The 25,184-nt window shown below is 34.6% G+C and overlaps 1 protein-coding gene and 1 long non-coding RNA gene across 2 annotated transcripts in view; one reads left to right on the top strand and one right to left on the bottom strand.

Moving 5' to 3' along the window:
* The window catches only part of LOC129534091 (uncharacterized), a 31,923-nt gene extending 15,044 nt beyond the window's left edge, over positions 1-16,879 (bottom strand). The window contains exons 1-2 of the long non-coding RNA XR_010134101.1: positions 16,803-16,879; positions 9,248-9,392 (exon numbers count right to left, since the gene is read on the bottom strand). This is a non-coding gene — a long non-coding RNA (uncharacterized lncRNA). The remainder of the gene's footprint in view (positions 1-9,247; positions 9,393-16,802) is intronic.
* Positions 8,775-24,730, top strand: CRISP3 (cysteine rich secretory protein 3). The gene is made up of 8 exons (XM_031012349.3): positions 8,775-8,826; positions 14,686-14,759; positions 15,577-15,693; positions 16,493-16,580; positions 18,253-18,398; positions 18,814-18,911; positions 20,853-20,941; positions 23,248-24,730. The coding sequence occupies exons 2-8, from the start codon at positions 14,688-14,690 to the stop codon at positions 23,373-23,375; spliced, it is 738 nt and encodes a 245-aa protein (XP_030868209.2). The 5' UTR covers positions 8,775-8,826; positions 14,686-14,687; the 3' UTR covers positions 23,376-24,730.
* Positions 24,731-25,184: the final 454 nt, after the last annotated feature.

The following is a 25,184-nucleotide window of genomic DNA, read 5'->3' as shown; positions in this document are numbered from 1 at the left end:
CAGCATCATCCTGATATCAAAACCTGGCAGAGACCCAACAAAGAAAAATATTCAATCTATGATGAATATTGATGCAAAAATCCTCAATGAAATACTTGTGGCCAGGCACGGTAGCTCATGCCTGTAATCCCAGCACTTTGGGAGGCCGAGGCAGGCAGATCACAAGGTCAGGAGTTTGAGACCAGTCTGACCAACATGGTGAAACCCCTTGTCTACTAAAAGTACAAAAATTAGCTGGGCATGGTGGTGCACACCTGTAATCCCAGCTACTCAGGAGGCTGAGGCAGGAGAATCGCTTGAACCTGGAAGGTGGAGGTTGCAGTGAGCTGAGATCGCATCATTGCATTCCAGCCTGGGTGACAGAGTGAGATACTCAAAAAAATAAAAAATAAATAAATAAAAAATAAATAAATAAAATACTTGCAAACTGAATCCAGTGGCACGTCAAAAAGCTAATCCATTACAATCAAGTATGCTTTATCACTGGGATGCAAGATGGGCTCAACATATGCAAATCAATAAATGTGATTAATCACATAAACAGAACTAAAGACAGAAAACATATGATTATCTCAATAGATGCAGAAAAGGTTTTTGATAAAATTCAATATCTCTTCATGTTAAAAACTCTCAATAAACTAGGTATTGAAGGAAAATACCTAAAAATAATAAGAGCCCATCTATAATAAATCCACAGCCAGCATTACACTGAATGGGCCACATCTGGAAGCATTCCCCTTGGAAACCAGAATAAGACAAGGATACCCTCTCTCAACACTCTTATTTGACATAGTATTGGAAATCTTGGCCAGAGCAATCAGGCAAGAGAAAGAAATAAATCGCATCCAGATAGGAAGAGAGGAAGTCAAACTATCCCTCTTTGCAGATGATATGATTCTATATCTAGAGAACCCCGTAGTCTTGGCCCAAGTGCTTTTTCTGCTGATAAGCAACTTCAGGAAAGTTTCAGGATACAAAAATCAATGTACAAAAATCACTAGCATTACTATACACAAACGAGAGTCAAGCTGAGAACCAAATCAGAAACGCAACCCTATTCACAATTGCCATAAAAAGAATAAAATATTTAGGATTACAGCTAACCAGGAAGGCAAAAGATCTCTACAAGGAGAGTTACAAAACATTGTTCAAAGAAATCAGAGATGGCACAAACAAATGGATAAACATCCTATGCTTATGGGTGGGAAGAATCAATATAATAAAAATAGCCATACTGCCCAAAACTATTTACAGATTCAATGCTATTCCTGTCAAACTACCAATGACATTCTTCACAGAACTAGAAAAAACTATTTTAAAATTTATACAGAACCAAAAGAGAGTCCAAATAGCCAAGGTAATCCTAAGCAAAAAGAACAAAGCTAGAAGCATCACACTACCCCATTTTAGACCATGCTACAGGGCTACAGTAACCAAAACACCATGACACTGGTACAAAAACAGATACATAGATCAATGGAACAGAATAGAGAATCCAAAAGCAAGGCCACACCTACCACCATATGATGTTCAACAAAGCTGACCAAACAAGCAATGGGAAAAGGACTCCTTATTTAATAAATGGTGCTGGGATAACCGGTTAGCCATAGACAGATGATCGAAACCAGACCCCTTCCTTACACCATATACAAAAAATCAATTCAAGACAGATTAAAGACTTAAATGTAAAACCCAAATCTACAAAAACCCTGGGAGATAACCTAGGCAATACCACTCTGGACATAGAAACTGGTAGAGATTTCATGATGAAGACACCAAAAGCACATGTACCCCTGAATCTAAAATAAAAGTTTAAAAATCATTTTATTGAAGAGGAAAATTGTCACAAACTGGTTGATTATATCAAATAAACATATAAACAGAATTATTTAAAATATAGTATAAACCAAGAGATATGATGTTTCTACTAGCTTAAGATACATTGGAATTAATTATGTATGCAGTGTCACATTTTTTCATCTTAACTGACTTATCATTAGCAAATATCTAATATAAGCCTCCATGTACCAGAGACCGCCTCTCTTCCAAGTATAACTGTAAAGAAACTGAAAACAAACAGTAACCTTTCTGTTAATAATAGACTCCTCTCTAGGACTCTATTACTACCAACCAAGTTGGGTTGGTTGGTAGGAATTTAAATTAGTACAGCTATTATGAAAAACATTATGGAGATTCCTATAAAAATTAAAAATAGAACTACCATATTATCTGACAATGCCTCTATTGGATCTATATCCAAAGGAAGTGAAATTAGTATGTTGAAGAGATATCTGCACTCCCATGTTTATTGAAGCACTATTCACAATAGCCATGATAAGGAAGCAACCTTATGGATATGGATAAAGAAAGTGGGATATATATATATCACATTTTATGTGTGATATATACATGTCACATACACACACACATACACACACAATGGAATACTATTTGGTCATAAAAATAAGAAAATCCTGCCATTTGTGACAACATGAGTGAATCTGGAGGATATTATGTTAAGTGAAATAAGCTAGACACAAAGGACAAATGCTGTATGATCTAACTCATATGTGGAATCTAAAAAACTTCATGTCAAGAAAACAGTAGAAAGCTGGGCACTAGAACTTATGGGTGGGACGTAAGAAGGCATGTTGAGATGTTGGTTAAAGAACACACATTTACACTTTGGAGGGGAGTAAGCTCAAGAGATCTATTTTACAGCATAGCAATTACAGTTAATGGCAATATATTATATTCTTGAAAAGATGCTAGAAGAGTAGATGTTAAGTGTTCTCACCACAAAAATAAAAACTAAGAAAAGTAATACATTTGTTAGTTATCTAGATTTAGCCATTCCACAATGTATTTATACAGTAAGTCCTCATTTAACACAGTCAATACATTTTTGGAAACTGCGACTTTAAGTGAAACAACATACAGCGCATCTTTTAATAACATCGTTTTGTTCAACATCATTTCATTATAATGTCAATGAGAAAAAAACGCTGTTTTTATGCATCATTTTCCAGGACCTATTTGTGATGTTGTATGAGGACTTACTGTACTACAACACATGTTGTTCATTATAAATACATACGATTTTGTATGTCAATTTTAAAAATAAATAAGTACATTTGAAAAAATCAAAGTTGGATTTGTTAACTTCATTGGAACCCAAAGTTTGTTTATCCATTAATACCAACTCATCTCCAATTTTTGGTATATAGACATCTTTTATTTACCCATAAAGTGTATTCCTCTACTTGAATTCTTACAGCTATTACAATGGGCAATACAGATATTATCACCAATCACGTGGATTCATATGTTGTTCTACAGTTTTTTTTTTCACATGCTAGTCTTACTGCTTCAGTAACTCAGGGACAGAATTTTTCAGTTCTCTTAGCACTCAGGTTAGTACAGCCAAAAAATGTTTTCTACACACCAACATTTTGATCCTCACAACACTAGGTATTATTTTTGTCTCTATTTTACAGGCAAGAAAACAGAATTGGATTAAAACCAAGACTAGCAAGAGTCAAGGACTTAGCAAACAAATACATCCAATTAGTGAAAGAAGCAAGACAGAGCCTTGTTTTCCCTTTTCCTTAAACAGGGACATACATAATTTTAAATATGGAAGGAGTTTTTAAGTTATTTTGTCTGCTCCTTCACTTTTAAAATGAGATAAATGAATCATGCGATCATGATAAGCGCCTTCACTATTTTTTACATCATCTTTATAATACACAACTATTGTAATAATGCAAATATTATCCCATATTATGGTGGATGCTGTTTAGGTATTGCACAGAAATCCCATCCCAGAGGCAATGCTTCTGTCCCCCAGATGTTGTGAGAATTAGCTACTGTGCCCACATCTGCCCCCTCTCAAGAGAATTGCCTTTGGCAGAGGAGAACCACCTTGTCATCTCCCCACTGTTACTAATGACTGACTGTTCATAGGTTTGAAAAGGCTGTCTGCAGCACTGCCTCTATTAATCAGGGAAGACTAGATTTTACCTGAGAACACATTCCTCTTTAGCCCTTTGTCCTTCCCTGACCTGCTTCACTCTTTTCCTTTCTGCTGCGATATACTTCCTCAATAAATCAGAGCCAATGTAATTTGTGTCTCAGTGTATTTCTTGGAAACTTGACCTAAGATCGTGTGATCTTATATGGGTGTGTGCATGTGTGTTTGTGTGTGTGTAATAGATAATACACTGAATGGTGAAACTCATAAATAATTTACAATTCTGATATTTCACTCATATAATTAGGCATTGAGTGACAAAAAGGAATCAGGATATTAACCAAAGGGACTGAAGAAGCAAGAGAACAATGCAAATAAATTGACACACAGACTATACCTTTCTTGGAAATTAATAAGTCACTAAATTAAACCATTATATTAAAGGATAATTCAACAGAACAACAACTGATTTATAAATCTGCTATTTATTAATGAGAGTAGAGTAAAATTAATTCTAATTCTAAAATGCACCTGAGTCTGTGCTCCTTAATTTATTGGTGAGGATACAGAAAATGAGAGATGCTCAATCATTTTGTTAAAGTCACCCTGACAGGCTTTGATAGAACTGCACCTTAAACACTTGAATTTCTGGTTAAACTATGATGTTTCCTAAATACCTAAAACAAGAAAGACTTCTTATAAAGACTCCTGAATTGGCAGTTCAATCAAAGAAAATGCATTCGTGGAAGCCTTTTATGTACTCAGGAAATACCAGGCTTTGGAAGGGATAATAATACAAATGTTAATAATTCCATTTATTGAGTGTCACATGCCAAGCATCGCACTAATAGTTTAATTATGTATTCAGTACATTTTTATATACAAATTATGCTTTTCAGTCATTAAAACCAACGTATGATATGAAAATTCACATTTCAGAGAAGAGAAAACTGAAGCTCAGAAAGGATTTCTCAGACCTGGCAATTTCCAAAGACTGTAATCAGTAAACTATAGGTAGTTGGTAATAATGGCGAAGTAAAAGTCATAAAAAGCTGGGTCAAGAGTTCAGCTGTAAGGCAGGGATCCTAGTTGCCCTTGTAATAACTAATCAGTTTTGGGTGGTCAGCGTAGAAATCCCAGGAAGGCAGCATTCAGATGTTGTTGTATCTAAGATGAGAGAAGGGCTGACTAGGAAGAGATGGAAGCTGTGCTTTATTTATTCATGTTATAGACAATCTGGTTACACTGTACTAGTCAAAGCATAGGAATAGAAGAATAATTTTAAAGAGTAAGAAAAGGAGCATTCCTAAAACAAAATGTAATGATTAATAGCAACAGTCGCTAAGAGACTCATTGATAAGTTTCAATAGAATAGTGGGAATAGATTAAAATGTATATACAGGAACAAACTATTTGCTCTTTTAAGATGGAACTTAGATATCCAAATAAGAGCTGGAAGACACTCACTGCTAAAATTGGGAGACATGGATCGTGAAGGGCCAGCAATGACCTTGGGACACGTAAATACAGAAAAGAAAACCTAATCATGGGAAATGAGAGAACAAAGGTGACTAGAAACAGCCATTTTGGACACTTAAGGTCGGATTGAAGTCAGTCTGTCAGTCCAACATGTGTATGGTATTTTGTGACCCAAAAAGACCACATATACTTATTTAGCTTAATAATAAATGTACCAATATTTGACAAGCAAAATGCCTTCTACATCATGGTGCATCTAGTGGTCATTTAGTCATAACTCAGTAAAAAGTTAGAGAAAAACTATCAAGTTTGAATAATGAGGCAAAAATATTTTTCCTTTTTATACTGTTTTGTGTCTACTTATGGTAATTTCTCACAGAACTGCCTATAGCTTAGTAAGTCAAACCATGTCCTAAAACTCAAGTGCAATCCCACAGCTTACAAATATTAGGGGTAGGTTTGTCTAGATATAGAAGAAAAGTGCATAAAGTGGGAGAGAATTAACACTGGAAATTCTTACTACATGGCAGGCAGCTTACATATATTATGTATCACAATTAAATACAATTAATATTATTCCCATTTATGATAAATATGAAAATTTACAATCAGAATAATAATTTCCTAATAAAGTAGGTACTGTGGCTCATGCCTGTAAGTCCAGAACTTTGGGAGGCCAAGACAGGAGGATTTCTTGAGGCCAGAAATTCGACACTAGCTGGGCAACATAGCAAGACTCTGTCTCTACAAAAAAATTTAAAAAATTAGCTGCGTATAGTAGTGCACACCATGGTCTCAGCTCCTTGGGAAGCTGAAATAGGAGATCCCTTGAGCTCAGAAATTCAAGGCTACAATGAGTTCTGATCTAACCACTGCACTGTAGCCTGGATGACAGAGTGAGATCCTGCTTCAAATAAAATAAAATATGATATAAAATAAAATAATAAAATATAAAAATTTCCCAATACACATTGGTATAGAAATTTAGCCCATTTCCATTAAAACAGAAATATCAAGCTTTTAACAACATTCTACACCACTAAGTAGAAAAGAGAATGAGCTTCTGGGTCTGGTCGTTCCCCACAAAATACATTTTGCCACAGAAAGAGGATTGTGTAGAAGGTTGTTCCATGGTGATTTTTTCCACATAGCTGATTTGGTTTATTGAGAGCTTCCACTTCACATGTTCATAAAGTAAACAGATTCTAGGAGTTACTTGGAGACATGGCAGCAAATGGTTAACCATTTTTTAATGGTAAAATCCAACCTGAGTTTCTGAGTTCTCAACTCTCTTATAACAGACATTTAGAAGTATCTAATTCTTGAACTCAAAATTAACTATAATTTTAAAATGTGCCTATTGTGTAGACATTGATCTGTGATTATACATTTTGTCACATTGATCAATAAAGCTAAATATAAAAATGAAAATGAACAGAAACTGTTGAATTATGCACCACAAGGTGCAATCTATATGCCAATATGAGCATGCAGAAATGTCTGCGTGCTATGTATATGCTACTTGTGATTTATTAATTTATACTTCTTTATTTATATAAACTCAATATTTAAGATTATTGTATTTTAGAAGTAGAGGAAATCTGAAATTGTTAGTCCACCCCACTTCATTATTGTGCTATGGAAACAAGCCTGGAATGATTGACATGTTCCATAGATGAACAGAATCAAATAATGATAATTTAGCATGGAGATCAATATTATATTTAATTTTATACAACCAGAAAATAAAAGTAAATACAGCACATCTTTGAACATAGAAATACCAATGAGTTATGGTGTGTTTGGCCATTGAGTTCTGAAAGTCACTGTGGCCTTGTATTTACAAACATTAAAGATAAAATTATTATCCAAAACAGTAATGTCCAATAGATTATTAATAAACATTTTAGATAGCTGTAAAAAACATTGTGTTCTCTAGAGTTCATGAAAATTATGAGCTTAATTTCAATCCAACAGAAGTAATTCTGAAAACTCTAATGTTGTGATGCTAATAATTGGGCTAAGAATTTTCAAACTATTGACTGGCAAAAACATGGATAAATTGTAGTATATGAACTTCAAAGAATAAATGCACAATTACAAAACTTGATATATCAATTTATTTTTAAAAGCCATTTGAGGAATCACCAAATAATTTCAAAATCATGACTAGAAAACCAGCAATGAAATTTGAGACTACTGGTATGACAAATCCTGTTTCAGGCCTTGTTGATCTAGAGTTACTTGCACAACCAGAATTTGCCAAAACAGGAAATAGGTGTTTCATATATACGGCTCTAACCTTCTCTCTCTGCACCTTCCTTCTGTCAATAGATGAAACAAATACTTCATCCTGCTCTGGAAACCACTGGTAAGTGATAACTCCTTTATTTCCAGGTGAACATTATTTATTTTAAGGTGAACAACACATTTATACCTTATCAATGATAAAGTGATATATTCGTATATTTTATCTACAATTTTCCAAAGTTTACTGATAACTTTTAATGAGAGTAATTATCTTAATATATTCATTTTAAGCTGAGAAGCTAATATATAGACAGCTTTATTATTCCAAAAGCACTTTTATCCAGTTTGAAATTTAAATAAATTTTTACCTTTCATTCTAAAGTAATATAATTAATTCCCATGTCTATGACTTTTGGAAACAATTGTACTAGAACTATTTTTAATAGAAAAATGAAAAACTATGAATATATGTGTGTGCATACTTTCACATCAGTAACTTTTACTAATATTAAAACATACAGCTATATGGGATGCCATAGCAAAAGTTTTAAATTGGTCAAAACAAAATTATAGCACTGATCTCAAGATTAAAAAGTATTTTATTAAAGACCATCAACATAAAATGCAATTTATCTCATGAAATGCACTCAGATCAAAAACAAAAAAAAGACTTTTAGAAGTTTTTCAGTCAAAAGTCAGTCTACTCAGTCATGTTTATGTAGGTAATTTAAATATAATATCTATCGTCCATATTTCATCTAAGGAAGCAATTTCCACATACGGCTTTATCTTCCCTAGCATATTAGAAGTGATTCTGAAGAGTCAGATAGTAGGAGACCACAGACCACAGAAGACCACCTAATGACAACATGAAAGGGGTTATTTACCACTAGACAGAAGATTTTAAAGTAAAATGCTTTTCTTCCCTGTGGCTAAATGCTATCCAGGAAACTCTGGGAGTATTTGTAATAGCCATAGAAGATCCGGTGTTGCCTCTTCTGCTAGTTAAAACCAAATCTAGAATGTCTGCCTGTATGACTAAGACCTCTGAAAGTGGATCAAAAGAAATTAAATTGATGACAAGTTTCAAGCCTGGGAGTTACCCTACACTGATAAGTTATGAGGTAAATTGGGGCTTCTGATTTGTAACAGGCAGGGATGAACTGGGAGGAAGAGTGTCAGAATTCTCAAGTAATGTAAATCTGATAATTGCTATGAATTTCAGTTACGTTATTTATTGAATTCAAGTAAAAGGGAGGGAATTTGTCCTTGAAAAAAAAGTGCTTCTCAAGAAATGCAAGGCAGCTATTCTTATTTGGATATCTTTACGAATTTCTTACTTGATGAAGTCTAGCAGTTTTGCAAACTTTGCATATTGGCATAGGCTGCTTTCTGTATCACAGATACATAATAAGATGAAAGAAAGTGATCAGAATAAAGGTTAACTATTAAATTTTAAGTAAGAAAATATTGCATGAAATACTCTTCTGTGCTGTGACTAGTTTATAAATGTGTCTATACCTATAGTGCACACATTATACTCACATGTGTTAATGCTTTTGACATCTCTTCTAATCCACGTAATCCTTTAAAATATTTCTATAGTCTGTTCTCCCTCCTTTGCTTTTTAATGCTACGATGTTTGTCTCTTAAGTTTTGTATTTTCCTCCGCCAGTTGATTTATCTGTTCCTACAATAATATTAAATTTTTGTCAACAAATGTTTGAAGTCTATCTTAATAACTAATATGAAAAGATAACCCAATTAATTCTTTCTTTTTTTTCTTTTTCTTTTCTTCTTCTTCTTTTTTTTTTTTTTTTTTTTTTTTGAGATGGAGTCTCGCTCTGTCACCCAGGCTGGAGTGCAGTGGCACACTCTCGGCTCGCTGCAACCTCCACCTCCTAGTTTCAAGCAATTCTCCTGCCTCAGCCTCCCCAGTAGCTGGGATTACAGACATGCACCACCATGCCCGGCTAACTTTTGTAGTTTTAGTAGAGATGAGGTTTCACCATGTTACGCAGGGTGGTCTGAAACTCCTGAGCTCAGGCAACCCACCCTCCTTGGCCTCCCAAAGTGCTAGGATTACAGGCATGAGCCACTGCCCCCAAGCAATTCTTCTTTTAAAAGTTTACTCAGTTATTCATAAACCACTTAAAATTTGTATTGGAATTAAAGTAAACAAGTATCAGGTTAGTTTAGGATTGATATCTTTATGCTAACATGTACCGTTTAAAAGCATTACAAAACTCTCAATTTATTCAGAACTTCTGCTATGTTCTTTATTAAAGTTTTAAGATTTTCTCCAAAAAGGATTTTTAAATTTGTTTTGTTGTTTCCCAGATACTGTATAGTTTTTTTAACTGTTATAAGTGTTTCTTAAATCTTATATTCTAGTTGAGTGTTTCCAGTAATAGAAATGATATTTTTGTAAGTTGATAGTGCATCTAGCAAAATTGTTAATTTTGGTGTGTTCTCCAGATAGATGATCTTATCATTTGAAAACAATAACAATTTTACGTCTTCTCTTACAAAAGTTACAAATATTTTATATATAATAATATATTTTATATTATTATATATAACATAATGTATACTTTACATTACTTGTATATATTATATACATATATATGTATATGTATATATTTTCTTTTCTTACAGCTTTGATTAGGATCTCTCCAGTACTGTGTTAAATAAAAGTGTTAGTCATTCTTTTCTTGTTCCCAATATTAAGTGAAATGCACCTAGAATTTCTCCAATAACCATTATATTTGGTATAGATTTGCAGTATATGCTTCCTACCAAAGTAATGATCTCTTCTATTTTTTCTTTTAAAAAAAAAAACTACATACAGGGGTTGAATTTAATGACGTATTTTTTGTCATATTACTTTGCTTTAGTCTGTTAATGTGATGAATTTTACCAATGAATTTTCTAATTTTGAATTATTCTTGCAGTCCTCATATAATTTTACTTGGTCATGATATTTTTAATATATTTTTGAAATTGATGAGTTAATATTTTGTTAGGATTCTTGCAATTCATTTATGAAGTGGGCTTATGTATTATTTACTATTATTCTTATGTCTTTTATGAGTCAATCCCGGATTTATATCCACTCCTCAGATTACATTTCAGGAAAAAACAGCATTGGGAGGAAGTAGTCAAGCTAATTTGAACCATACAACACTAGGGAGTAAGAAGGTGTGAGTATAAGAGCACTGGAGAGTGCTATCACACATGACCTTATTATCATTGGTTCTTCACACAGGATGGTACTTTCGTTTTTTTTTTTTTTTTTTTTTTGAGACGGAGTCTCGCTCTGTCGCCCAGGTTGGAGGGCAGTGGCGCGATCTCGGCTCACTGCAAGCTCTGCCTCTCGAGTTCACGCCATTCTCCTGCCTCAGCCTCCCGAGTAGCTGGGACTACAGGCTCTCGCCACCACGCCCGGCTAATTTTTTGTATTTTTAGTAGAGATGGGGTTTCACCGTGCTAGCCAGGATGGTCTCCATCTCTTGACCTCGTGACCTGCTCACCTCGGCCTCCCAAAGTCCTGGGATTACAGGCATTAGCCACCGCACCCAGCCCCACACAGGATGGGTCTTACGGTTCCTCGATGCTACTTTGCTGACACATAGCACTAGAGCAAGCGTTTTTCTGTTGTTGCAGAATTTTGCAAATAAAGAGGAATCAATGATTGTTTTGAGGCAAGAGTAGAAACTAACAGGCATTACTTTAAACCAACCACTGCTGTTGGATGCAGCACTCCCCTCTCCTTCACATTCACTATACACAACACACACACACACACACATCCATATACACATTCTAGAAGTCATGAGAGACTTTATTCTCCTCAGATTTTCTCACTATCTTTTCAGTATTTTCTTGGAATCCCTGTTTCCCTCTTGCTTCTATAATTTTTTCAGAGTTAATTTTGGGGTGGCAGCAAGAAGCTTGCCTATTTTGATATTCTGCCTGGAATAAAAGCCAAAGGCTTGCTTTATAAATAAACCATTTGATTAATTCTTCTCTTAGCACTAAGCAAATTTGTCCTACTTCCTAATTTGCAAATCATTATTTCCACAAAATGGACTGTTAAGGCCAGATATGCCTATAGAAGTTTTTGTAGATATATGTTGTCAGTCAATATGCAGTGATATCAGGTCATTTGATAAAATGATTTCCTTTTCCAAGGGAGTGTTTCAAACATACCAGTGGTCCTAACATCAGTGTGAAGAAGGCACAGTATGTTACAGTTTAATTTTATTATATACATTTATGCTTCAGAAAGACACAATTTGCTCTGCTGTAGATCTGGAATTAGTAGCAAACCATCACTATTTGAAATCATAAATCTTTGAAATCCAGGGATTTGGTTTTTCTCTAATCACACTTGAGATAAATTATTAATTTCTTTGAAAAGGAAAACCAGAACAGAACAGAAAACCATATAAAAGGTAGGACTCAGTGACTTACACATAGCAAAATAACTCTTTCAAGTGAAATGAATTAAGAGAAATCTACTGCTTGTTTCCAAGAAATAGCAGAAAATAATGTATAACTAATACACTTAGAAATTGCTTCATGGAAGTGAATGACAGGAGAGGCTATTTTTTTTTTCATTCTTTCTAGTACCTTCTATGTGACGCTACTACTAAATGGAATTGCAAACAAATCATTTTCCACTTGCACCTGCTATTTACAGTAGTCCCTTGGGAGGAGAGGTGGGGATGGAGTGGAATATTACAGCGACTCTCTGTCACCATTATTGGTCTTAAAGCTGATGTTACATCTTTATCATATTTATCTCATTCAAGTTGTTTACTCCCTGAGCCCTGAATTGCGCTAGATTCTTCCACATCTCTCTCCATAAAGCATTGGAATGGATCACTGTAAAAGGAAATAAAATTTTACCCTCCTCTTTTGCACACATGAGAAAATTCAACCAGCTCCCACTCTGGGTACTTGAATGATGAGCTCCCGTAATTATATACCAGGACTCTGAGGGCAAGAACCAAGTCTTGTTCACTTGATCATGTGCAGCAATATTATAACATGTTATCCTGAATAGAGTGTACAAAACTTGATAAATGTCTCCTAAAGGAAAGAAGAATACCTAATTGTCTTTGACTTACAAATGAAAATAAGAGTCTGTTTTTCCTCTTTTGCTCTCAAATTCTGCAGGAGACCCACTAGAGGACCCATCTCTAAATACAGCACACTAGGAGTTAGGGCATCAACATATTGATTTAGAAGTGGAAGCAGGGCCAGGTTAAGTTATTTTTGAGTGAGTTTCAAGGTCTATAACACTAGTAGTTTGAAATCTTCTGGAGTTCCAGATCTGCATTCTGGCAACATCATTTTTCGTGGATTCTTTTTTTTTTTTTCAGGCTTCAAGTGTATTTATTAATGCAGTGGACAAAATAAAACCATACTTGTTATCAAAAGTGTTTCTCCCCTGCTCCCATTTTCTTGTTCTTCCATTGGAAATATCTTTGAAAAAGTGACACAAATGGATACCAGCAAAGTCCCATATTTGCGGGGTGATTGTGGGGTGATGCTGGGACGAGATGGTTTGTGACATTGACTTTAATAGCATGAAAATGGGTTTTGCAAGTGTATATCAGGCTGCATCCCAATACTTAGATTCACAGTGGGTGGGGTGGTGGGGTGCAGAGGTGCTGGTTAGGAGAAAGGAAAGCTGAATTTAGTGCTGGGAACCAGTCTGGCGTGGAAAGCTCTTCCTCTGGGAGTTCTGTGGGGATTTGGTGTTAGCTAAGTTCATAGTCTAAGGGAGACCCAGTCCCAGCCCCCAAGAGCTGAGGTTCAGGAGGAACCAGTGAATAACTAAGAAGGAAGAGCTTTTGTAGGATGAGTCACTACTTCTATTAACATTCAGTCCAAAACAGAAGGCTAAGGATCTACCATATACTATTTGTTCTGCTTTCTTGTTTTTAAACTTAACACTGAAGCATAAGCTTCTTCTCTGAGGTTACAAAACAACCATAAATGTATAGTGGTTTTTATGTCTAATATACTGCCATAAGAGGATGTATTCTCATTTACTTAGACATTATAGCTCCCTATTGCTAGGCATGTAATTAACTTACAATGTTTTAACCCTTATAAATGATAATGTGATGAAAATTTTATGCTTAAAACTTTTTAGTATAGTTTATAATTTCAGTAGAATTCCAAGAAGTTGAATTGTGAGATAAAGAATGTGAACATATTAAGGATATTAGTACAGATAGGGTTAGTAATCCCTTAAACATGAGAATCAAATCATTACCTTTTTGTTTTAAGATCCAGAGGAAAAAAAATGTTGCCTTTTTAAATTTGAGGCGTGGTATTAAAGAAAGTTTTGAGAGGAAAGGAGTTAGGATGCTGGCTGCATGGGTAAACTTGAAGAGAGTAGTTTAAAGGTATGCATGAAAAGCATATACGTAGAGGACTTTCTAGGGTTTGAGGAATGGCAAGTATATGAGCCAGATCCCTGACGGAAAAGAACTGGCACATGCTAACTTCTAATTTGAAGAAATGTTAATAAGGTTATATTTATAAAAGTGTAGACAGCACTTAAGGAAATCAGCAAGGGCTAATGCAGTAGTATCCCAGTAATAAACACAGTTGGAAGCTACTGAATTATTGTTGTGAAGAATCCACTCCTAGAACCTAAAAACAGTAGTTACACAGAGAAGACTGCGGAGCTGCGGAAGAAGGAGGTAGAAAGTCCTTAGCATTTATAGGCATGTTTCAAGGGCTTCAGTCGGGAATTTTGGTTTGTTTTTTATAGTCCCAGTTGAATGCATACTTTGAAAGCTGAATCCACTGTCATTCTGCTGGCTCCATGTGACAAGTCTTCTCCTGTTACATTAATAATGAATTTGGGATAATGGAGGTCATTACGTTTCTCCCACCCCCATGTTACTCAACAGCATGTTTTAATGCAGATCCCTGTTCCACCGGTTTTGTTTTCCCAGCAATGACATTATTCCCAGTGCTGTTGTTCCTGGTTGCTGGGCTGCTTCCATCTTTTCCAGCAAATGAAGATAAGGTATGGTTGAAGTCAAAAATCTTCAGAAAAATTCAGGCAACCATGAGGGATAGCAAGCTACTAGATCAATCTTCAAAAGTGAAAAGATCTAGAATGTCTGGTACATCATAAAGTACTCATTAGTAGCTCAAGGTAGTTAACATAATTATGTTTAAAGCTGTGGTGATCAATATGGTAGCCCCTAGCCACATGAGGGTATTGAAGTTCATTAATTAAATGACTTTGCTCCACCCCGCAAATTGCCTTGGGGATTTTTTTTAATGTGGTAAAACTATCTTTTGAGTGATCCCATAATATTTGCTATGCAATACATAAAACTCTTTTACTAGAGTATTGCATGTTAGACATGCACTTAGGCTAAGCCTAAGCATTTTTTCTAAATACCAGACACCATTTCAGGCAGAAATTCCCCCTAGAGTCTTAGGGTAAATCATATGCCCCAATCCTTACAACTTCTTTGCTGCAGCCTGAGTGTGAATGTCTTAATAATTCCTATCATGTACCCTTGTCACTATAAGATGTTATCACTCATATATTTAGAAAAATCACATTAAGACCTCTCTTAACCCAGAAATTGGTATATGTGGCCTCAGAGGAGATTTTAGTTTGTCATGCCATGAATTATATCCCCATTCTGAAAACTTTCATGTAATACTTTTCCATTAAAAAGTCACAGCTTTGGCAGTCATTGACAATGTTTACCTAGCATTGGCAACACTTTCTAAAAATGGTCTTTGTTCCCTTGAACTAACATAGTTACTGTTATGTGCAATTTCCAACAATGTTAAAAAATAATTGTAATTTTATTTTCCCTTAGGATCCTGCTTTTACTGCTTTGTTAACCACCCAAACACAAGTGCAAAGGGAGATTGTGAATAAACACAATGAACTGAGGAGAGCAGTCTCTCCGCCTGCCAGAAACATGCTGAAGATGGTAAGAGGTGATATTGCAAAGGAGAGGGGTGTGAACAAGCTGTGGAAGGAGTAGGCGGCTGGCAACTAAGATCTCTTAATAACTTTGAAGTTTACAAAGTTCTCTCTGTATTTTTTTATTTCATTTGAGCTGTGTAATGGGCAGAGCTGAATTTCTTAACTTCTCTTTATAATGGTTGCATAACGTCAAATTCATAGGGCTATTTAAATTATGGAGGCAGAATTAAAACCTAATCTTTGGATATATGGTGAAAAGCCATTATGTTTTTCTGCTCCTTATCTTATCTGTCCTAATCTAAGATCAGAAAGACCTTTTCCCTTTAAGATAAATGCCATTTAGGGTAAATAACAATCTACTTTTCTGGGCCCTGTACCAAAGGCCACATGTCTCCCAAACATATTCAGTGAGGGGGAAAAAAAGAAAAAAAGAACTGGAAATGAAGTAAGCCAGCTAATTACTTCATTGTTGGAAAAGCAATCTCAGCACCTCCACATGTTTATCAATATTTACAATAGGACCATTACGAAAAATCTTTAGGTGTTTCTGCTGTCCTGTGATAAATAATTGGACCATAAACCCAGATTTTTTGATTACTTAGGGTAGGCATATTACCTATATTTCTTTGTGGAGCAGATAAAAGCACATCAAAAATATATACATTTGATTACTATAAAAATCAGAAGATGCTTGTACAGAAATTTTATGATGATGTAAATCAACCTATAACCTGATTATAAAGCTTATGCTCCTTTGAGGTTTGAGACATTAAGTGGATATCTTTTTTCTGTCCTTGTTTCAGGAATGGAACAAAGAGGCTGCAGCAAATGCCCAAAAGTGGGCAAACCAGTGCAATTACAGACACAGTAACCCAAAGGATCGAATGACAAGTATGTAAATTAGGAAATATTTGTTGAATAAATCAACAAGTAAAATAACAAACCATGTTATGATGTTGCATTAAGAAAAGTTTGTAAGTAAATTTTGCTTCTAATGCTACCTTTTTCAGTATGGACTATCTACATGTAGAGATAACTCTGAGAAGCACCATCTGTGCTTACTGTTTTATATAAATTTTACAAAAATTGTCTCACACAGTATCACGTTTGTACCTCTCAATCAGCTCAGGAGTAAAGCAGGTTACAAATCATCTCTTTCCCAATTACAGAGATTAGAAAACCAACAGCCTGGAAGAAAATGATGATTGGCAATTAATGTCATATATAGGAAATTTGGAATTAGAATTTCTGGCTTCTAAATCAGTACCCTTTTTGGTGACAATATGCAGCCTATTTGTGTTTTGAAACCTACTTAATTTTTTTTCTATAAAATATTTTAAATTTTGTCAAACTGTTCCTGAATTTTACGAAAAACGTATTTAACATTAGCATTCACTTTTATTATTTTCTTTTGAATTTTTGATGACAGTAAGCCATGTCTTTTATATTTTCTGGATGTTTACAATGCATACTGTATTAAACTAAAAAAATGACCTGCAAGGCATAACCTACACATCAATAAATATAAAAACAATTAGATAAAATATCATATGGATGAGCTATCAGATAAAATACTTATTAAATTATCAAAAATAACATAGGTAAAGGCAAGCCAAATTTACAAGTGGTAAATAACTGGCTTGTTTTGAAAATAGGACTGCCACTGTTATCTATATTTTTGATATAAAACTATAATAAATTTATGAAAGGGGGTAACTATGGTCACGAGAAGATTGAAAGAAATGGTCTTGAAAATCCCAATCTATTGTTAAAATCTTAGCTTCTTTCTTTCCCTCTCAAAGGAGCTATACAAAGATAGTTTATACTCTCTTTAAGTAGCATGTAGACATTCCTTGTTAAGCCATCCAAATATAAATATTAATTTCAGGGCTTGAAAAAGTGTTGAAGCATTTCTGGGCTGCAAGGCACTTTTTTCCTTATTTTTTGAGCAGAGTGTGGCCTGTGATGTTCTGATTTGCTAAGAGGAGGAGGCCTGTAACCTGTGAAAATATTGTCTTTTATGGTGTCATTTGCTTCATGTTTAGGGCTCTTAAAGACTGAGCATAAGACTTTTTTAAAAATTCACACAAAATAATAATTCTAACCACTTATTCAGATTCCTATATATGAAAATCTCTGGTGAGTATGGGCTAGAGCAGGAGAGGAATTACTAAGTTGATCTCTGCCTTCGGCAAGCTCACATTACAAAGCTGAAAGCTCATAAGGCACACACATGTGAAGAATTCAATGTGTAAATAAATGAATCCAGGGAGAGCAGATATTAAAGAAAAAAGGCTTCTCCATCTACTCAAAGTTTTGCATGTTGAGACCAGCCTCAAGTATTGGGCAAATCTGGCTTCTATTCAGCTTATAGCTGATAAGGATCTGAGGCACCCTCCTTATGTATTAGTGAATATTCATTAACGATGGGTACTGGGGACTGTATTTAAAAAGCAGGGATTCTGCTGTGTGTAGTGTGTGTGTGTGTGTGTGTGTGTGTGTGTGTGTATTTTGCCATTGCATGCTTTATTGCTTTCCTCATGAGTGGTCTGTTCCTTCTTAGGTCTAAAATGTGGTGAGAATCTCTACATGTCAAGTGCCCCCAGTTCATGGTCACAAGCAATCCAAAGCTGGTTTGATGAGTACAATGATTTTGACTTTGGTGTAGGGCCAAAGACTCCCAACGCAGTGGTTGGACATTATACACAGGTAAGGAGAAGAAATGAAAAACCATCTCCTTTATAAGTGCCCTAAAAAAAAAAGGATTCTTCAAATTTTGACTGATTCCAAGTTGAATTTGGGGGAAATTTCAAGTGAATATAGAATAGTCTGGCATTTGGTGAGTATTTCAGCTGTGAGCTGTCATTTTTCAATAGACTGCAGGATCATGGTAGGGAAGCATAATCTTTGTCCAACAGTCTCAAAAAGGAATGTACATGGAAATGTAATATTTTAAAGTGTTTTAGTTTGATTCAATAATTTAACTAAATATAGCCATAAGGTATATGAAAACAAAATATGTCGGTAACATTCTTCTCCATTTTGTATTTCCTACTATTTGTTTTTTGGTATTTCCTTCTTCTCTAATGTGCTCTCATACCTTCACTTATTGGTTTATATATAGGTTGTTTGGTACTCTTCATACCTTGTTGGATGTGGAAGTGCCTACTGTCCCAATCAAAAAGTTCTAAAATACTACTATGTTTGCCAATATTGTCCTGCGTAAGTATATATTTTAGCGTTTATTGTCAATAATGCTAAATACAATTTAACATTTAATAAAAAAAAACTAAAAACCATATTTCAGTAAAGGTGAAGGAGATTAATCTTTAGAAATGTTTTCTAAAGTTGAGACACATTCAACCAACTTCTCAGAAAGACAAAGTTTTCAGTTCCAGTTCCAAGTATTATTGAACAGGGAGCTGTCTTTCCTCATGCCTAAAATAATTTGTCTCCTCTCTCAATTGCCTTTTGCTATGCTTACGGTTACTTCATAAGTACATGTAGTGTGTAGTTATCTAAATATAATTTTATCAGTTCATGCTAAGTTTACATACGAGAAACTGGAAGCTTGATAATTAGTCCAGGGATAAAGTAAGGTAACAAACAAATAAGGAACGACCCATTTTAGTAATATCAGTCCTTTCTGCTCAAATGCTCTTACTCCTGCTTATCAGAAAATTTCACATTATACATTAAGAAATGATTAAATCTTGGACCTCAAAGACTTTTAAGAGATTCCCAATATATTTCAAATAGCCAAGAAAAGATAATATCTTAAATTTTTGCTTCTTAGAATTTACCACAAAAAAAATTTCATGGAACCATCCATTAAGATCCTAATTTCTTAATTATCTTGGGTTTTCTGCAGAAAGTCCACTTTTTTTTCTCAAGCAATATAGTTGACCTACTCACGAAAAAAAATCTGTGGATATATTGAAGATATATTCACAACCTATCTATTAGCTTTAATTTCCTTTTAATATTTGAAGTTGTTCACCACTAGTGGGAGGGGTTTTCCCCAAACTCAGCTTTCTGCATGGCTTATTTTGAGGCTGTAGATATCCCAGGTGATGTAGGATTCCAGTTTGAGAAATATGACCTGTAAGGTCATTTTTCAGCAAAGAATTATCATTGTTAATACAGAAAATTGAAAGACCCTGGGAGACTGCCTCCAAATGCCTGGTCATGAGAGGAGAGCATCTGGAGTCAGCATCTGAAGTGAGAGTTGGAATTAGTAATGAGAGAAAGCAGGGAAAAGAGAACTTCCAGAACACTTCGATATCTATTTCACATTTTCTTAAGTGCTCACACACCTACAGCTATATTCTGTGAAGAAAGGCCGAGATTCAGCTACATAGCCTTGAACCATTAGCCTACTTAGTGCAATTAAGACTTTGACTTTCTTGTATTTTCAGATGATAATTACCGATAGGAAAATAATCATCAATGATGTACTGGCTAGTCACTGTAAGATGAACACACGGAGGAGATTAGTATTAATTAAATCTTTTTTGTCCCTAACATTCCCATTCTTGGCAAACATAAACATCTCATACACACCACCTTTAGACATTCCCAAACCTTCCCAAGCCCAATACCCTTTCACAAACATACAGCAAAAACCATGTGAAAATCACCACCCCACCTAAAAGCCAAAATTTACGGCGAAACTGTACTTACCCTACCTCATATTGTAGAAATTATGGTATTTTTTATTTTTAATTATGTTACATTTAAGATTAAATGTTATTTTTCATATTGCAACCTTCTGTGCTTCAGGAACTTTTCTTATCTCTCTAGGGGATATGTTTTACCCCTTGCCAGCACCTTGTGGTACATCATCTTAGCAATTTGACGAAGTCTGTTGGGAGATGAAGTGTGTTGCCACATTGAAATATACTCTAAAAACTTTAGACTTTAATTATCCTATTTCAGTTTCTCAGGTTGCAAGATTATGGTCAGGAAAGTGAATGAATGTGTGAATTATTCTCTTACTTTGCATTATTGTCTGAATATACTCTGAGATTATATTTTTAATTATTTGACATAATTAAAAACATTTAATAAATACTCATGTATATTTGGTGACTGATACTAACCTTGGAACATAAACTAAACATAAAAATGAAAAGTATTTGACATTTTTATTTCAAATTTCAGTGGTAATTGGGCTAATAGACTATATGTCCCTTATGAACAAGGAGCACCTTGTGCCAGTTGCCCAGATAACTGTGACGATGGACTATGCAGTAAGTTTGAAGTGATTAACTTGATAATAAAATAAAATGATCTGACATTTCTTCTAAGAATTGGGAAATCTGAAGACAACCAACTTAAGCAATGCCTTCATGCAAAGGACGAAAAGGAAAAAAAAAGTCTGTCTGGCTCTGTCGCCCAGGCTGGAGTGCAGTGGCGCCATCTCGGCTCACTGCAACCTCCGCTTGCAGGGATCAAGTGATTCTCGTGCCTCAGCCTCCTGAGTAGCTGGGACTACAGGCACGTGCCACCACACCTGATTAATTTTTGTACTTTTTGTAGAGACAGGATTTTGCCATGTTGGCCACACTGGTCTCGAACTTCTGGCCATCAAGCAATCTGCCCACCTCGGCCACCCGAAGTGCTGGGATTACAGGTGTGAGCCATCACACTCAGCCTTACAGAGTATTTTTAAGTGAAAATTTTACACTGTTCAGTATCTATGTATTATTTGCAATGTAAAATTTGGCCTGTTATCATATGTAACCTGTTGAAACACTTACCATTCATGTTACATATTGGCATATATGAAAATGTGTCTGTGGAAATAACATATTGTAATTAAAAAGGAAGTTTATTCTCATTAAAGTTTATATCATTATACAAAATACAGCATTATTTTAAAAAAGGAAAACAAATATACATCTAAGAGTATGAGACCATAGAATATGGCTCAATCCAGACAGGGACTCCAAATACTGCAATTCCTCATATGCCAATGAATTTATTATACTAACTTCCTCATTTTTGCCATAGTGTAGTTACAATCATCAAGTTTAGTATAATAATCACTTGCACTTCTGCTTGCTAATAATTTTGTGTACATTTTTAAAGTCAAAATCAAATCTGTATGTAGTATTAGTTTGCAGAAGCCTCAAAAATATTTTAGCAAAAAGGAGTAAATAAATTTATATCTCATACAATTTCATTTTGTGCTTTTATAAATAAAAGTACAAAGAGATGATATTTTTGTTTAACTAGGATAAGTTACTAAAATTATTACTGACAATGCAGTTGACCCATTCATTGAGATTTTTACCTTTCAAATGCATTCACCTGACTGAATTGTAACATTTTTTTTCTGACTGAATTGTGTAGCTATAATTCAGAATACTGATAATACCAAAGCTATAAATCAACTAAAGAAGGAAAATCCAAATATTTCCAGCACTGCCAAATGCTGTTTTCTAAGAAGCTTGAAATTTATCTTATTAGTAATAATCAGCCAACTGAAAGATTTTAAACAGAAGAATGATAAGATCTGAACTGTGTTTTCTAAAGAGCTCCCGACAGTAGTAGGAAGAAGCAATTGGATGAAAGTCAGCTAGGAGACTGTTGGAAAAACACACACTCAAAAACAAATGGGTATCTTCACTGCATTAGGGCAAAATGAATGAAAAAATAGACAGGTATGAAAAATAGGAAGAAAGTAGAACAGTCGGTTGTTACCTGGTATTGTTGAGTATTGATTACAAAAAAAACAAAAAATAGAAACAAGTTCCAGTTGATTCCTGGCTCCTGGCTTGAATTGTTTAATAGTTGGGAGTGCCATTTCTCTGAAACTGGGTGAACGAAGTGAACAGTTGTTGGGAAATAATAAGGAAATGTCAAGCTTGTAGATAAGATGATGAATTTAGTTTGAGATTTATTGAGTTTGTGGCCACTGAAGGACATCCAAGTAGAAATGTCCAATAATCATAATGACATTCTCTCCACCTTTTACATTATACATTTACGTCTTCCTATAATAATTACTTAGACCTCAGAGAAAGACTGGGGGAATTAGAGTCTAGAACAACTGTGTCCAATATAACTTTCTACAGTGATGAAGATGTTCAATGTTCCTATAAAGTAGCCCTTAGACACATGGCTACTGAACACTTGATATAACTGGTGTTGTTGAGGAAAGACCTGAAATTTTAATTTTATTTAATTTTATTTTTATTTAATTTTAATTAATTTAAGTTTAAACAACCACATGACAAATATCTACCATTTTGGATGTTGCAGTTCTAGAGAAATTCATTTAAATTAATTTTACTCTGCTCACTTGTTGAGTGAGGAAAATATGTCAGTTCATCTTAGAAACATTTCCAAAAGCTCGAATTTAAAAAAGAATCAGCGTGTTTACCTAAGTGACCTTATGTGTCCCTCAAGATATAAAATGGCCATCTTAGTGTAATAATCTTAACTTGTTTGCTCACTTCCCTACTCTCCACTCATATAAAATGTACTGTTTGTGTTGCTGTTATGAAAGAAAATGATAACGAAGTGACTAATTTCTTTGTTTTTATTCCAGCCAATGGTTGCAAGTACGAAGATCTCTATAGTAACTGTAAAAGTTTGAAGCTCACATTAACCTGTAAACATCGGTTGGTCAGGGACAGTTGCAAGGCCTCCTGCAATTGTTCAAACAGCATTTATTAAATACGCATTACACACCAAGCAGGGCTATGTAGAGAGGAGTCAGATTATCTACTTAGATTTGGCATCTACTTAGATTTAACATATACTAGCTGAGAAATTGTAGGCATATTTGATACACATTTGATTTCAAATGTTTTTCTTCTGGATCTGCTTTTTATTTTACAAAAATCTTTTTGATACAAATGGTTAAAAAGAAACAAAATCTATAACAACAACTTTGGATTTTTATATATAAACTTTGTGATTTAAATTTACTGAATTTAATTAGGGTGAAAATTTTGAAAGTTGTATTCTTATATGACTAAGTTCACTAAAACCGTGGATTGAAAGTGAAAAATTATGTTCCTAGAACAAAATGTACAAAAAGAACAATGTAATTTTCACACGAATCCTTGGCTGTAGTTGCCTTCCCTAGCTCCACTCTAAGGCTAAGCATCTTCAAAGACGTGTTCCCATATGCTGTCTTAATTCTTTTCACTCATTCACCCTTCTTCCCAATCATCTGGCTGGCATCCTCACAATTGAGTTGAAGCTGTTCCTCCTAAAACAATCCTGACTTTTATTTTGCCAAAATCAATACAATCCTTTGAAATTTTTATCTGCATAAATTTTACAGTAGAATATGATCAAACCTTCATTTTTAAACCTCTCTTCTCTTTGACAAAACTTCCTTAAAAAAGAATACAAGATAGTATAGGTAAATACCCTCCACTCAAAGAGGTAGAACTCAGTCCTCTCCCTTGTGAGTCTTCACTAAAATCAGTGACTCACTTCCAAAGAGTGGAGTATGGAAAGGGAAACATAGTAACTTTACAGGGGAGAAAAATGACAAATGCCGTCTTCACCAAGTGATCAAAATTAACGTCACCAGTGATAAGTCATGCAGATTTGTTCTAGATAGTCTTTCTAAAAATTCATAATCTCAATCTAATTATGAGCTAAAACATCCAGCAAACTCAAGTTGAAGGACATTCTACAAAATATCCCTGGGGTATTTTAGAGTATTCCTCAAAACTGTAAAAATCATGGAAAATAAGGGAATCCTGAGAAACAATCACAGACCACATGAGACTAAGGAGACATGTGAGCCAAATGCAATGTGCTTCTTAGATCAGATCCTGGAACAGAAAAAGATCAGTAATGAAAAAACTGATGAAGTCTGAATAGAATCTGGAGTATTTTTAACAGTAGTGTTGATTTCTTAATCTTGACAAATATAGCAGGGTAATGTAAGATGATAACATTAGAGAAACTGAAACTGGGTGAGGGCTATCTAGGAATTCTCTGTACTATCTTACCAAATTTTCGGTAAGTCTAAGAAAGCAATGCAAAATAAAAAGTATCTTGAAAAAAAATACAAGAACTTTTTTTCTTGACTCCATGATGCATCAAAGCTTTTCTTCAGATTATCTAGTTATTCTTTCCTAGACTTTTAACCTTCAGCTCCTTTATCCCAGTGCTATATGTTTGATTTTGTCCTTTCAGGTAATATCAATGATCGGGTTGTCATATCAGATCGACATGCTTATCCAGTATCAAACTTCAGTAAAAAATTCAAGGATCTAAGTAATCATGAGGCAAAGGAAAACAGGAAGGTGCAAGACCACCAATGCAGCCCCTAGATGCTATTTTTGGCTGCATCTCTTAATCTCTTAAGCAATAAATTTCCTAATTAGTCTCCATTCAAAACCTTTCAATAGGCTTCAGAAGTAATTAGTATAATATTCATGATCTTAAACTGATCTGCAAGAAGCTGAATAATGTTTTTTATATTTCCCTCTCCAATCTCACTTCATTCCACCCTCCCTC

The sequence above is a fragment of the Gorilla gorilla genome, chromosome 5 (assembly GCF_029281585.2).
Source record: "Gorilla gorilla gorilla isolate KB3781 chromosome 5, NHGRI_mGorGor1-v2.1_pri, whole genome shotgun sequence".
NCBI lineage: Eukaryota > Metazoa > Chordata > Mammalia > Primates > Hominidae > Gorilla > Gorilla gorilla.
This window is presented reverse-complemented; position numbering and strand designations above follow the sequence as displayed.

Bases quoted from the DNA above. Each gene is read 5' to 3' on its own strand.
- CRISP3 (XM_031012349.3), top strand. From the start codon at position 14,688: ATGACATTATTCCCAGTGCTGTTGTTCCTGGTTGCTGGGCTGCTTCCA. The intron at 15,694-16,492 runs GTAAGAGGTGAT...TCCTTGTTTCAG, and splicing joins CCAGAAACATGCTGAAGATG to GAATGGAACAAAGAGGCTGC. The intron at 16,581-18,252 runs GTATGTAAATTA...GTTCCTTCTTAG, and splicing joins CCCAAAGGATCGAATGACAA to GTCTAAAATGTGGTGAGAAT.